This window comes from Plutella xylostella, chromosome 16 (assembly GCF_932276165.1).
Source record: "Plutella xylostella chromosome 16, ilPluXylo3.1, whole genome shotgun sequence".
NCBI lineage: Eukaryota > Metazoa > Arthropoda > Insecta > Lepidoptera > Plutellidae > Plutella > Plutella xylostella.
This window is the reverse complement of record NC_063996.1, coordinates 2,007,032-2,023,429: the sequence shown is the minus strand read 5'-3', so window position 1 is coordinate 2,023,429 and position 16,398 is coordinate 2,007,032. Positions and strand designations below refer to the sequence as shown.

The following is a 16,398-nucleotide window of genomic DNA, read 5'->3' as shown; positions in this document are numbered from 1 at the left end:
TAGTGTGGCCGGATTTTATTAAATTAAGATAAAAGTAAAAATGTTTGTTTTGACCCAAGGTACGTTACACGTTTGTACCCTGGGACATGGTTTCCTATAGCTTTGTACTATGGAAAATGCAAACTTCTAAATAACGCGTTATATCTCTGTTCTTATTGATTTACTGCATCTCTCTTCTGTCTAGTTTCACTCTGGCACAAATAAGAACAGAGATATAAGGCGTTATTTAGATGTTTGCATTTTCCATAGTACAAAGCTATAGGAAACAGTGTCCCAAGGTACAAATTTAATCGTGTCCCAAGGTACAAAAAGCAATATTTAACCAAAATTTAAATATCTTTATTTTTAATTTAGGAATCTTTCAGATAATTGCCATGTCATAAAATTAAATAACTGAAAAGTTATACGTGACATCCATGTCTTTATTTAGAGCATGCCTCAATGAGACAAAAAGCAACACAAAAAACTATACAAAAGCTACTTTTGACTCCAATAAACTTCATATTGTCTTCACCACACACTCGATGCTGGTATGATCACGAGACTCACTAGTTTTGCCAAGCGAGTAAAATACTATGCCTAGGGTAGAATTTTAATGTGTTTATTTAGCCGGTTTTTAAAATACAATCAATGTCCCGAGGTACAAGCGTCCCAAGGTACGTTACGTTACCCTATATATATTTTACTAATGTTTGGTGGTGGTAACCCCACTGTGCTGAGAGTTTGAGAACAACTACACCTAGCCAATTAAACTTGCACCTGCGCTGCAACATGTGACGGGCACGTTGATAAATTCGGCGGTGTCGGAAACGACTAGTTTCGGCTGCGGAACTCGCGTCAAGTTGGCAGGTTTCATTAAATTTAATACCTGTGTCGACACTTCCTGTTGATTCAAGTTGTGCATTATTTACTTAACTTGCATGTTTGTACTCATGTTCATTTGAGTACCTTTCGCTTCCTATAACTGTTATTAAAGTCAAATTGTGGGTGGTGCGTGTAGGTAAATAGAATTATAGTTTTTTTTAAAGATTCCGAAAATCGTTGTCAATATATAATTTTACTTTTAAACCATATTGACATGTAAAAAATTTAGACACCCTTTAAGAGTGACTTGCATAACAAAGTCATTTTTTTTTACTTTGTTGTGCAAGCCCCCCTGAGGTAGAATACCTATAATTAAGCAATGTGAACTTATTGTAACACGGTGTTACTAACACCATATATAACTATAATTATCAAATAAATAATTTTTATTTTGGTTTTTTGAAACTAATTTCGCGGTAGGCCCTACCTGACCGTACAGTGAACAAAATGGGGACGTGGCCTCCGATATGAATTCAAATTTATGATCTGTCAAAAAGTAATCAAAAGTAACCGTCGAAGATCGTAAAATGTTAAGGCCACATGAACATTCAAAGTAGGGAACTTTTCTCAAACTAACTTGAAATTAGTTAACGTGCTTTGGTTTTACTGTCGAAGTAGGTAGGTATAGGTACCTACATCAGTTTTTATTGAGATAATAATATCGTAATTAGTTTTGTTTTTAAGTACACTTATCTTCATAAGTAGCTAATTAGAGACACTTACCCCCTTATTCATAGAAAAGTTAGAGAACGTTTTAGCAGTTGAACTGGTTTCTCCCTGTCTGTCAAAGAACAAATTGTTCCTTGACAAAGAGGGACAAAACAGTTCATTAGCTAAAACATTCTGTAACTTTTGTATAAATACGGGGGTTAGTTTGTACTTTTTCGAATTTAGAAACCGCTTTTTTAAGCCGAATGCAGAAGGATATCTTGATGCATAATTATGATGATGTTTATGATTAACTTTATATCATAAAATAAAATTAATAATAAAAGATAAAATGTATTTATTACAATATTTATAACACTCATACTTAACCTAGTAATTTCATTACTAATGTAAAAATAAATTTAATAGGTAAGTACTAAAATAAAAGAAACACAGAAATCGCCAAAGTGCACTATAGTCTTTGTTGTGGTTTATAATTGAAAATTATCGTAAGTACAGTTAACATAAACTTACAATCAATGACTTTCCAAAAGATTATACTTATGTACTTAATAATAAGTATTAATATTAAACATTTACTCAGCATCGACTCGCCAAATGCCGGTTTCAGAAAGGAATTTTGAGCTAAATGTCGGCGTTAAAACTATGACGGTCTCTTTTTGTTCCTATACTGTCAAAGCAAGGCAGCTATACAATTATACATACATTTAAGGACGACATTAGCTTAAAGTTCCTTTCTGCAACTTTGCGTAAAAGCTACGCTTTGATATTTTACTATTCCCGTTTTGTTTACAAAACACAACATAATACCTGCCTACACTCACGGGCAATGAAAAGGTTCCGCTGAGAGAAACACGAAAATACTTCTTAATGGAAAAGGCTAGCTTTATTACCTACGCCTTTTGCAACATTGGAGTACATTTAATAGAGTATCAGGATATTGTAATATTTTGTTCCAATTTTAAATTAAATCTTTGAAAAAATTGGGGTCGTTTGTTGTCGGCATTTTGTGAGTGGAACTTTTTCATTGCCCGGCAGTGTACCTACTTACCTATCTAAATCTAGCTAAACACATTAAAATTAAATTCACTAGCCCGATTATTTAATCGTTGTATCAAGAAGAAAATAAATAATATTTGTACAATAAAGAGTTAAATAAATAAATAAGTAGTGGTAGCTAATTATTTAATACAGTTAGGATTTTGAAAGAACGAATTAAACTTTAATAAGCACTGAAAAAAATATAAGTACTTAAATGAAAAAAATAAACAACAACAAAGTCTAACATAAAAGTTTTTTTTCTTAAATATACTCGTAAGTAGGTAGGTACTTACCTACCTATAAAAAACACCTTTTATCAATAAACAAATTCGTTAGTTAACAATACAAATTATCCACAATAAAAACCTCAGGAAACTTAAGAAACGATGAAGTAATAAATTATTTCAGTTGCACCAACACCATGAAGTATGTGACAACGGCACCCAGTACCTGAAAAATATAGTAAAAATATGTGCTTAAGTAAGTATAAAAATAATACGCAGTGATATATTGCGAAACGCCGTGGATCGCCGTATTAAACACGACATGTACCTAGATACCTATTAGCAACATTATCAAACTAAACAAAATCGCAGTAATTTCAACTATGTTTATGTTAAGTATTTTCTCTAGTAACACTAAAACACAGTGATAATGATAACACACGCTTGTCGTTTCACTACACACACACCAACCAGACAACACACACCAGCTCACTACAGAAACAGACTAACGCACACACTTACCTCCTCGTCTATACACATGCACATCCACACGCACACATATCCACTACCTCTGTACAAAAACACTCTCAATAAACTCACACAGCGATATCTCTGTATAGACTGTGTCACCCACACATGTAAGCCGGCCAATAGCGAGCCGGCACAGTCGACAGGCAACGGCAGTGTGCCTCGAAAATGCGATTGTAAACAAACATTTTTTGTTATTCTAAAATAATGTCTAAACCGTATTGTGAGTGCGCGGTTATGTCGTGCAGTAATAATTCAACATGTAAAGATGTCGGCATTACATTTTACAGGTAAGTTCTTTTTGATACTCTCGTACGCTAATTTTAGTTATCGTCAATAGACGTTTTAGGTTATAATGAGAGACAGCAAACGTCATACGCAGATTGAGGAGGTGTTGCCAGTGGTATACACAAAAGTTTTGCCTACTTATATTATTATTATTTTAATGATTGATGAGTTATTCATTCAGTTTTATTTATTTATTTTTTAAATGTGATGTTATACTTCAGATAATATACAATTCATAAGTATCTACAACCGGATACTTATACAGGTTGATGGGCGATGTATCGATTTAAATGGCTTAAGGATATGGAAGAAGAGATTTTTGGTCGCTTTAACCTCATAAATTCCTTATCATAAAGAAATATAAAAAAATGATTATTTTTTTGTAATTTTTTTAACCATGTTATTTTTTCATATTTTTTTTAACCATGTTATTTTTTCATATTTTTTTCTCAGGTTTCCACCGCCCCCTGCCCGAGCTGAATGGATAAGGCTGATACGGGACGGCCGCAAAGAGCGCTACTGGTTCCCTTTAGCGCAACACGCAATCTGTTCTTTACATTTCGACGAAAGCGATTTCTTGGTCAATGAGGAAGGCGCTCCGCATATAAAGAAGTACGCCATTCCTTCAAAGGTAATCATAGAAAATATAATTAATTATTTGTTAAATACAGCCTTCATCATGATGAGGAAGTCCGAGGAGCGAGTGTTGTGGCGCTTCTTAGGAGCGGCCTATGTCCAGCAGTGGATAATTATTGGCTGATGATGATGATATTAAATACAGGTAAGTAGGTATTAGAATGTGTCAAAGTGAGTTCTTATAGCTGAACTATATTCTACTCAAAAATAATACACACAGAGAATTTTTTTTTTTTGATGTTGTTTAAAAAGGTAAAAAAAATATTTTTTTGTGGAGTGTTTAATGATTTTAATGTTTTTTTTTTTGTTTCAGTTTCTTTATGGAAGTCCACCGGTAAGTATGAAAAATATAACAACACACAAAAATTTGATAAGCATAGAAAAAAGTGGTGCTAAATTAATTAAATAATTAAGGAAATTAAAGAAAACTAAACCCCAGAATTATTCAATTTAAAAAGGAAGATTAAATGTACGAAAATTTAGTTCTCTATAAATTTATTTCGCATTTTATTTTTTAGTAAAAAAAATATACCTATTTTGCACCTAATTTTGCTCACTAGAAGATTACAAAATAAGCGTCTACTTATCATAGGTACTTAATGCAAATGTAATGTACTGTAAATAAAGTAAAGTTTAAAAAATAATTTATGTAAGAAATAACTATAGATCAATGATGGCGTTTTATAGGTTTGCTAAAAAGTTACTTGAATATTTCTTTTTCAGATTATTACACCCGGCATTACGGTAGTAAAAGCGGCAACAAACCAAACTGAGGAGGTAAATAGATCTGATAAGGTGGAATTTTATCAATGAGACATTCTGGCGACAGTAATAGCCTTAAGTGATATTATTATGACTTCACTAAGTACCTACTTAGTTATACTTGAATTGTTTTTTTTTCAGGATTCATCACCAACAAAAGAAGCTCGTGACAAGGTGACTTCTTTAAATAAAAAGGCAACAGACGAATTGATGATGGAATACGACGAGATGAAAGAAACCGTCAGCAAAATCAAGAGTCAAATGAGGTCGATGCGCAAAAAATATAAAAACCTTCAAGAGACTAATAGAAGACTGAAAATTGTAACAGACAACCCTAAGGAATATATTCACAAGTTAACAAATTGTAAATTAGCTGCTGAACTTTTTTGGGCTCTGAGAAACACTGAGAACGACTCATTCAAAACCAACCCTGCTATCCAAGAATTTAGTATGAAACTATTTAAAATCTCCCCCGAAGGGTACAAATATGTCAGACGCGCCTTTAACAATTCTCTTCCATCTAGCAACACTGTAACCGAATGGACGAAAACTGATGGAAGATTTGAAACGACAAGTAATAGTAGTAGTAGTAGCAGTAAGAATCTCAGTGATAGTGATACTAATAGTAATGGTACCGAGGACAACAATTCAATTAATTTAGATAGTTCATCAGAGGATGGTGGGACAAATGAGGAAGGATGTGACTCTGACGAAGTAATGAATTTAATATCATCTGATGACGATGTAGTCGAATTGCCAAAACGCAGTAAAAGAGATTGATAGGTTCTTTGATTAATTAATAAATGCTGTGATTTTAAGTATACGTTGTAATTACTGCATTATAAAAAATACATAATTAGCCTAGATATAGATTATATAATATAAGCTTTCTACCACTAGACGTTCAAGAAGAACAAAAACAGACGGAGCTGAACAATCTCATATAACTTTAGTCACATTTACAGTCAATTTTGTGTATGAATAATCTATTAAAGAAATCTGGGTGTTTCAATAAGTACCTAATTCACGTTTACAAACCGGCAGTTAGGGATAGGCTCATAAATATGACGCTCATATTGACGGCCATGTGCAACAAAAATATATACTAGAAAGTGGCTGAAAACCAACGACGCATTGCAGAGGCGCCCCCAACACTACGTCCAGCAATGCGCTACCTACCTTGTTCTTCTTCTTCCTACCCTTTTCCTTAGGGTCGGCTTTGTGCGTCGTGTAACGCCATTTTAACCTATTCTCTGTCATCCTCATCCACTCCGCACTCTCTCATATTTTGTTTCTAATCAATCAAGCCACGTCGTTCTTGCTCTCTTACGCCTTCCTCCAGAAGGGCTAGTACGGGGCCCATTTAACCCTTTAACCAGCAGAAGGATCCAAGTGTAGCAGAAAAATGAAACTTTGGGTATGGGTTATATATGTAAAGCTTTATTAAAATTCGAAAAAAAAATTAAAAAATATATATATTTTATATGAAAAAAATGGTGGCAATATAATGTACACTGCCGGTTTGAACTTTGGTGGAGTTTTGTTTTTTCTTTGTTTCTTTTGGATAGTGATCTGCAATGAGTGGAGTGAGGCGGAGTGGGGTCTTGTCGGATGATGCTGTTGCCCATGAGTTGGGGGACGCGTTTGGTGTTCCGGATGGTGCGGTTTCTGGGGATGGTTTGGGGGAGTCGTATTCGGAACGGGTTTCTGCCCGGGTTGGTTTGGTGAGGGTGCTTGCAGGTGGTGGCGTTCTGCTTGGTTCGGCGGCGCTGTCGTTTCCGTCCTCATCGGCTTGCGGTCTCCTTCACTTGCTGGACTTCCGGGCGCTTCGGGATCGGCACCGGAGGCTCTGTGTCGAGGTCTTTCGGCTGCAGGACCTCGGGGTGCTTCGGTGTCTGCACTGGTGTCTCCCCGGCGTCGGGGCCGCTCGGGAGTGCCGGGTGGCGCGGAGCCGGTTGCATCCTCTAGCATGCCGGATGGGTTGGATGGGGGTGAGCTTTCGGATTTCTCGGATTCGGGTGAGGATGGGACTGGTTGGGGGGAGCAGGAGTGGACCCGGGGGCCGGATCTCGGCTGCTTTGGTGCTCCGAGGGTTCGGTCTTCGGAGCGGCTTCCGGGCGGAGCGGGGCCTCTGACCTGCTTTTCTTTGTTCTTTGGTGATGACGTGCTGGACATTGTTGTGGACCAAACTAATTTATACGCTGTACAAGTAGCATCGAGAAATTATACACCAACCACTAAAGAAGAAATCATGGCTTGGTATAAATTGGCTGGGTGGAGCGTCGTCGCCTGTGGGTGCCCTCACCGAATCGTTCTGGGTCCGGTTCTTCCGGGTCATCTTCGGAAGTCGTGCCATCTGGAGTGCCGGGCATGTCTTCCGGCTCATGGGCGGTGGCATCATCTGGTGGGACTTTGTTCCGCTTCATTGTGGATCGTTGTCTGGAGGAAGCAGGGAGGGAGCGGAGCTTTGCCGGGGTTTGGACTGGCGGTGTACATTATATTGCCACCATGTAGGTACCTACAAGTTGATAGTGGCATATATATGGCCACCACAAAAAAATGGAAATTCGAATAAAAAATGTCGATTTTTTTTATAAATAGTGATCATATCGTCTTCTATACTACATGTTTATATAAAAAAAGAAGGTTACTCACATTTTTATCTGCAGGATTGATGAGATATTTTTAAATAAACTTTGTACTTTTAAAATGAGGCAATTTTTTTTCAAGTGACATTTTTTTTTTAATGTTGGCACTACTAATTGATTTGATTGAAGAAAAAAAAAACTGATGTGCATTCAGCTATGTATTAGTGACGTTTCCAGTAGCAAGATCGAATAAACTTTTAGAATTCTCAGGCCTATAAGATGGTGGCACGTATATTGCCATCATCAGTTAAAGGGTTAAGATGTGACAAGAGTTTTGCATCGCGCTTACTCACATCGCGCAGCCTCAAGACTGAGCGCTACGGTTAACTTTTGTCACGTCTTAATAGAGCCCCTTGCTACAGGGCCTGGTCTCATTGCGCTGCCTACTCTTAAGCAACAAACGCGCTTACCGAAGCGAACAAATCCAGAGACACGGTGAAGAACTTGGCTCCCGAGATGCTCATGGCCTTCTGGCACTGCTGGCACACGATCTGCACGAAGGTCTTGGCCTCCTCGGAGCCGTCGTACCACTGGCAGGAGTAGGCCGCCTCCATCACCGATGAGCTCTGGAATAAGGCTTCTGTGAGGTGATGTCTTTTAGGGCGACTTGCACATAAGGTTTAAACGTAGATCTAGCTTTAAATCTCGATTTATGCCATAAATTTATATGAACTGACGTTTCTTAAATCGAGATTAGACACTTACCCCCTTATTCATAGAGAAGTTACAGAACGTTTTAACTAAAAAACTGTTTTGTCCCTCTCCGACAAAGTATAAGGGGGTAAATCTAGATTTAAGATTTAGGTGCAAGTCGCCCTTAGCTTGTTAACGTCGAAGTAAAGACAAAGTTGTTAAATAATACACCACTAGAATAAGGTAAACGATACTGCACCATGGGTACCGGTCATGAGCTCTTTTTTAAGTCGACGAAAAAGAGGGGTCTTATTAGTTTAACGTGTCTGTGTATCTTTATGTGGAGGCGTAGCTCCCAAACGGCTACACTAATTTTCGTTTTGATTTTTTATCAAAAATTGGAAACATAAAACACTAAAAAAGTGCTTGTCGTTAAGAGTTGACATCAGCCCTAATGATTCTTATGAAAGCAAATTCTTGGAATAAAAATGCAATATTTTATTGCCAACCATTTACGGTTTATTATAAACAGTAAACGAAACAGCGATGTCTGCTAGAGCACTCCACTATAGCTCTGTAGTTTACGAGCTTCGCCCCAGCAAATATTGCAATATCGATGGAAAAATGCTTTCCCACTTTTATGTGGGAACTGTTGGACTCGTAAAATGTTTAAAGTTACATAAAAATAGACTGCGGTTTTTTGTAGCCGACTCGATAGTTCGACTTTTATGTGAAAAACTATTTCGCAATAAGTTTATAGTTTCTAAAACGCTTGCTTTATAAAACTCTGTAAGGTAGAGCAAAAAATTAGGTGTGAGCCGTCTGAGCTTTACTTATACTGTGTTTTACGTGCTTCATTATTATGTTAAAAATAATTAAGTAAGTATTAGTATCATAGAGTAGGTACTAGGCTGACGGGAAAGCTATTATGATTTTTACGGAAAAGGTTTCATTTGCTTACCTCTTCAATAAGTCGGTTTCCGAAAATGCAGAAATGAAACACTTGTCCGAGCGTGTAGCTCAGGTAGCCGATGGTGCTGAAAGCGTAGACATTCAATCCGTCGATCTGGAAAATTTAATTAAAAAATTGTGGAAATGACCAATTTCTTATTTGAGTATCTACGTACCTAACCATGAATTTCAGTAATTCTAACTCAATGACAATTCAGCCAATCAATGAGCTGCATTCTATAGTCAATCTCTGCTTACTTTGACGCTCTCAAGTGTGAAACAGACACAGATGGTAAGTGGTCTACTATAAAAAATGGAAGTGGTAAAGTGTCACCTATTTTTTTTAGTAGGTACCATAATATCAATATCCCAGCGAATGTAAATAAATCATTCTTAGCATGGGACACCTTCAGGGCCAAGATAAACAGTGAGAATATGTATGTGCACTTTAACTGATATGGATACATGACTCGGAAATAAATAAAATACCTTGGTTGCCTGATACGCCAGTAAAGTTAAAGTGATAGTCGACACCAACATGTGGAATAGCAAGGCTGTGCCGTATGTGTCTCCGATAGATGCAACTAATCTGAAAACATAATGTTAACGTATTATCAGTAAGACAGCAACAAGGTTACTAGAGGAGACCCCTAAGACCTATAAACCTCATGTACCCCCTATACGACCGAATGGTCTAGTGGTTAGTGACCCTGACTGCTATGCCGAAGGTCCCAGGCTGGATCTAGTTTGGGGTTGGATGGCCGTGTATGAGATGTCTACACATACTATTATGTAAACCGTAACTTAAATGTAAGTCCTCTCACTCACCGGACCACGTGCTTATGCCTCTCCACCCAGTACTTGATGGCGGACCGCGCCAGCATCTCCTGCTTCTGCGTGAGGCCGTTGGGGTTGTTGACCTGCTGCCCCCCGAAGTTCTGGAGCCTCCCCCCCGCGCCCCGCAGCGTCATGCCGAAGTCATGCTGCGTGGAGTAGATGCCTCGGATGTCCATGTCTACCGGGTCTGGGACTTTTTCTTTGTCTGTGGTATGGTGGAGAGAGATGGGTGGTTTTGTTAGTATTTTTTGTAATAATTTTGTTTTTCACAATTGGCCCCCACACGCTTTTAGACACATACACACATAATAATAATAATGATGGCATATTGTAATAAATTTTACTATCCGAAGAGGAGCTACGAATGACTCAGATTGTGAACGCCCAGTCCAAACGTGGCGCCGAAGCGTTGAGAGCGACCTTCGAGCCGCTGAACTTAGCTGGAGCGAGGCCGAAAATATACATATAAGTACAAAGAAGATAGGCGGACGTGGAGAGCGTTACACACTCTCTGGGGTGCCATAAGACTAAAACAACTACAGATTATTATATTTTAAGTTGTACCTAAACAACACCTGGCACCAAAACCCTCACCTGCAGAATTAGCGCGGAACAACTCGGCAGTGTTCGGGCGGTAGGTGTCGAGCGAGGCGCTCAGCTCCATCAGCGGCTTCATGATGGCCTTCAGGTGCTGCAGCTGCTCGCACGCGAACAACAGCCACGAGCAGAACATCACGTCCATGAGGTTCGCTATGGCCATGGCGAAGAGGAGCCAGTATACCTGTGGGAAGGATTGGGTGAGATGTTTTGGAAAATTATGGATGTTGGGGACCAGAGCACCTCATTCGGGTAAGCGCTTGCTTCTCACGCCAGAGATACGGGTTTGAATCACGACATGTACCAATGAGTTCTTTGAAATTAAATTACAATTAAAGTATAGATGGTATAGCTTACGGTGAAGGCAAACATGGTGAGGTAACCTACATATCTTTATTAAGCATATGTAAACCGCAGTGGACCAGCGTGGTGGGAAATGCACCAAGCTTATGAAAGCAGTTGAGACCATGGTAGTGCACAAAAGTTCTATTCGAGAGAGCCAGGTACTTACATCTCCACAGAGAATATAATTTAAAAATAGAATAGAGACCTGATGTGATATTTAACATAATTTTGTAATGGCTTCAGTATGTATGTCTAGTATGTATATCACTGAAAAGGCAGCTCCAGTATTCTAGCTCTTATGCATATCACCCCAACGGCAGAAAGAAGCTTTGAAAACCAGCCAAAAATACCTGATAAGCGAAAGCGACAATGTACATCCCGCCGCTCATGGCGTCGAAGGGGTACCAGGCCTTCAGCGGCAGGCGGGGGGCGGGCTCCGTGAGCGTCTCGTTGGTCTCCTTGTCCGGGATGAAGCGGACCGACTCGCCGAAGAAGGTCAAGGTCACCCAGCCTGTGGAGTGCAGGGAGTCTTTGAGTTGACTTGTTAAAGTTCTAATTATAACGAGAAACTTTGTAGGCGTACCTACCCATAAAGTTACTATAGTGTATACGCGCACTATAACTAAATTAGTTTTATTTCTTCTTATGGGCGTACGTACTTGAGTACGGGTCATGAGTCATGACTTGACAGACAGATGTACTGGCTGACGGATGAAATAGTAATCCCTTAGGATTTTAGGATATACTTAAAGCAAATATATATATCCTCTTCATGGACATGCAAAAAGTGAAATATTTATGATATTATTGTGTTAAAACCCAGTTGCAACCGATCATAGGTTTTATTTTCATATTTCCACAAACTCTATTGTCCAACTTCATTAAAAGTTTTTCGTGAAATTTGTATTCAGTATTCATCGTAGCTTTCAACCTCAGGATAAAAGCATCCCACGCTTGCGTTTATTTCAACACAGCTACAAAAAAGACGCACCTGTGAACTCTTTCAACTTATTTCCAGGATCAAAAAGTTCCACGAAACTATAAAAACCAGTGCATTTACGTCGCGCACCGTAAAATTCTTATTTCACAAAAGTTTGTAAAAAACAGCTGGCACTTGCACGGACGGTATTCACAACATTTGTATACGAATCATGACTGGCTGTTTTCAGAGAAAGAGGTTTTAACATTTTCTTTTTATCTCGCTTCTTTTCTCTATGGCTTTTCAATAATTGAATTTCGCGCGGTTAGCTTCAAGCTGCTGGTTGGGTAGTTTTTCTAGATTTGTTGTGACAGGAATAAAAACGCGAATATGATGAAGCTGAGGGCATAATGCCAGATAATATTATTATTCTGTCTGATGATTTAATTTGTTTAATTTTAATAGGGATTTTGGAAAATCGTCAACAAATAAAGGGAAAAGAAAAGGTATAAGTACACTAAAAACCACGCCCCTCTTCTATGATTTAATTTTGCATTGTTTGGTTAGAATGTTAGATTATTTGCGATTTTATTCCTTGATTGACAATGGTTGTTATTAGGTTGAACTTAAAACGGTTTGACAGTTTGCTTTGTTTTGTATGTGTTGTTAATCTATGATTCTTACTGATAACAGACAGCACGGTGACGGCGCAGATGAAGTACATGAGCCTCCTCATCTTGGTGAGCGCGAGCTGGTGGTAGCGCGCGTCCGACTCCGTGAACAGCGGGTGGCTGTTCGACTGGTTCCACACTGCCAGGGTTCTGGGGGAGAGATAAAGAAATAGAAAAAGAGAAAAAAGTCCAAAGTCAAATATGCGTACAAATTTTAAAGTTTATAAACGTTATTTTTTAAAACTACTCGCAAACTACAAAAAAAACCGGCCAAGTGCGAGTCGGGCTCGCGCACAAAGGGTTCCGTAGCAGCAAAATTACAGTTAAATCAACCTATCTCAAAAACTATAAGAGATACTTTGATCAAACCAAAAATCGTTGAAAGAGTTAATTAGCATGCATCACCTCTATTTTTTTTAGAATTTTATACCCCGTAGTTATAAAAATAGAGGGGGGGGGACATACTTTTTACGACTTTGAGAGCTGATATCTCAAAAACCGTTCACTTTAAGAAAAATGTTTTTTAGAAAACTTTATATCATTTTAAAAGACCTTTCCATTGATACCCCACACGGGTATGTACATCGAAAAAAAAAAATTCATCCCTCAGTTACATGTATGGGGGGCCCCACCCCCAATTCTTTTTTTTACTATTTAGTGTCATATTTTTGTAGCGGTTCATACAACACATATTCCCATCAAATTTCATCACTGTAGTACTTATAGTTTCCGAGTAAATCGGCTGTGACAGACGGACAGACGGACAGACGGACAGACGGACATGACGAAACTATAAGGGTTCCGTTTTTGCCATTTTGGCTACGGAACCCTAAAAAGGGCCCTTTGTCTTTAAATAATAAACGGGTGTCGCATTAGTGGGAGGCATAACAAACTGAAAAGGTGTAAGCGGAACAGCTTTTATTCTACAATATCAGGAAATTCGTGAAAAAATACTATTTTTATGAAATTTATTAAAAGCAACAAAATACTATTTAGGTATGTTGAGTCGTAATATATTTTTTACTAATTTAAAAAACTAATAAAAGTTGTATCAGTTTACTCCTTCAGTCAGCTTCGTCAGCTAGTAAGCAAATAGTTTTAAACAAATTATTGAGGTCGATTGAGTACCTACTTGATTCTTTCCTTTGCCCTGTCAATTTTAAGGTTGTGACCAAAAACTAGCTGACTCATACACAGTCGGTTAAAGGTTAATACATAAGTTAAATCATAATATTAAGCATATAATAATATTATTCATTAATAGTGTAATATTATAAACCTAAACCCAAACATTGTATACCTAACATTACCTAAACAGTACGTTTTTTATTCTCTTGAGATTGTATTACTATTATGTTAAGTCGTTGACTCAAGTGCCTTAATCTCCATATAAAATTTCATGAATAAAGAATTAACCTGCTGCACCATTCTATACAGCATTATTCACACTGGAAAGGTCCTCAGCACTTAAAAATAGAGATTATATTTGTATAACTCCGATATTAAAAGACGCGCTTACATTATAAAAATATGTTAATATTCGGTTATATAGCTATGTATTTTAATTACCTATAACCTTTGACATTTAACACAAAAAATCGCATAACATTATTTGAACGGCTAAGCAGTTTTTTATTAAATATAGCTAAGAACACTAGCTACATTACTTGTAAGTAATTAAAAAATCGAATGGCAATCCGTTTCAGCCGTTTGCGGTCAAAATGCATGGCTATCATTAGATAAATATGTACTACTTCTTCCATCTCTTTGCCGATCGAAAACGTTATAGAAATTTCATCAGTAAGCTGCCAGTAGTGGCAAATGCGAAATTATTTTCCCATCAAACCGCCTTTGTTTGCCGCTTGTATTACAATTTGTTGGAAATGTATTTTCCCTTATACCGTCACGGTTTTGTAATAGAAAATGTGGTGTTTACGTTTTCTAGGAATAAATAGATACCGAATAGTAATTTTCCGCAACGTTGTGTTTAGTTTAGTTTAGCTGGTCTTAGTTATTTATTTGAACATAATTTAAGTAGAGTGTAGGTAAATATGTTTAGTCAATTTGCAGACTCTTTTTTCCAAGAGCTGCCAATACACTACTAGTCGTGATAGTCCAGCAGGCTAGATAACTACCACAATTTACTGATCCCTGTTTAGGTCTCTCCTCGATAACTGCTTATACTTAAATTACAGCTAGGAAGCTGAAACTTTTATGGTTAAAAGAACAACTTAAGAGAATGACGTAAAAATAAAAAATACTTTAAGAAAGTTATCCAAAAAAATAATAAAACATAATTAATCCACTGAGGTCGATTTTCGTAGAAAATTAGGAAAAAAAATCATAACTCCTAAACTACTAAAAATTGCTGAACATACATGGGGGTGATTTGACTACCCCTTGACCTAAGAAATCAAACATTTTCCTTTGGGCCACCCTGTATACAATAACCAACTCAGTTCATCCTTTACGTATGGTTTACTCAAGATTGTACCTTTCGGTCGTCCTTTAAAAGTGTCATACAGCGCCTATTTCAGCTTTTGTAACCCCTAGGCTTGCTGCTCCAATTTACAACGGAGTCAGGCTGACTGAGCTGAAATTAGGGGGATATGCACAAAATTTCCACTCGATAAAAACACGTACAGGAGCTTCACCCCCCTCAAAATATGTAGAATAGAGTAGAAGCCAAAAAATACCTGTAAAAGCTCTTAGAATTGATGGCGAAGTACAAGAGCTTGATCACGGTGTGGGCAAAGAACAGCACCGTGATGGTGTTGGCGGTGAGCTCGTTGACGTCGTCGGAGTACTGCGCCATGTTGAGCAGCATGCACAGGTAGTGGATCACGATGAGGAACGCGTGCACGCTGGCGTAGATCTTGCGGAGGAGCATTGACATGCCGCCATTTTCTGTGGAGATTATTGTTAAATTATTTATTGCTCGTTATAAAAATTGTTGCATAGGAGAAATTAATGCTAATAGCAGGCGTTGTGGAGAAAGTGAAGGGTAGTGCGATAGACTTAGAGGAAAATTGTAGAAAATAATGAAAAATTCAAACGTTTTGGTTACTCAAATAAAAAGGTTTTTTATCAGTTAAATTTAGAAATGTTTCATGCTGTTCTTGAAAAGGACGAAGTTGCTAAAGACTTGAAAGAGCTGGAAGTGTCCGACTGGTCAAATTTGGCACAAAACAGAGTAGATTAGCGTAATTTACTATCGGAGGCCAAAATCTGACTTCGGGTCGTTGAGCTAGCGAAGTAAATTATATAAAGGATGCATCTTATTCCAGTTGTTGTAATTGACTTTGACTTTGTCATAGGATGGAGCTGTACGGAATCTGTGGATGAAACTGAAGTACGCACCTTCGTGATAGTTGAATAGAAAATGCCCGGCCATCTGCATCAACTTGATGTTGGGCATCAAGTCGGACACGAGGCCCTGGGCTTTCACTTTGTTCATCATCTGCAACAATATGTCCATTAATATAAAGGTTCCATCTTAACTCTTCATCCATTGTGTCGGAATAACAAATTTGCATACCTTTGCAGAGTTTTTTTACAAAACTTCGTGAGAAATAATTAGTTATTTGTTTTTTACCACAGCTAAGATCAACATTTACATCACATCATCTTCATCGTCATCTAAATCTTTTTTTATATTATTAATAATATTCAGTCCGAGACGTGTAGCATTTACACGTCTGTCCGTGGGAGTGATCGATTTTTGTTACTCTCTCATTACAACTATTGGTAGTGACGTGTTTCAATTTCAAAGTCACGTTGACCAA

At 37.8% G+C, this 16,398-nt stretch overlaps 1 protein-coding gene across 1 annotated transcript; it reads right to left on the bottom strand.

The window, feature by feature from the left end:
* Positions 1 to 2,892: 2,892 nt before the first annotated feature.
* On the bottom strand, positions 2,893 to 16,398 carry LOC105395162 (odorant receptor coreceptor). Its single transcript, XM_038118559.2, has 11 exons — positions 16,152 to 16,398; positions 15,974 to 16,073; positions 15,310 to 15,520; positions 12,627 to 12,763; positions 11,374 to 11,534; positions 10,676 to 10,862; positions 10,073 to 10,286; positions 9,734 to 9,833; positions 9,255 to 9,359; positions 8,071 to 8,226; positions 2,893 to 3,024 (listed from the first exon to the last, which is right to left on the bottom strand). Exons 2-11 carry the CDS (start codon positions 16,071 to 16,073, stop codon positions 2,974 to 2,976), a joined length of 1,422 nt encoding a protein of 473 aa, XP_037974487.1. The 5' UTR covers positions 16,152 to 16,398; the 3' UTR covers positions 2,893 to 2,973.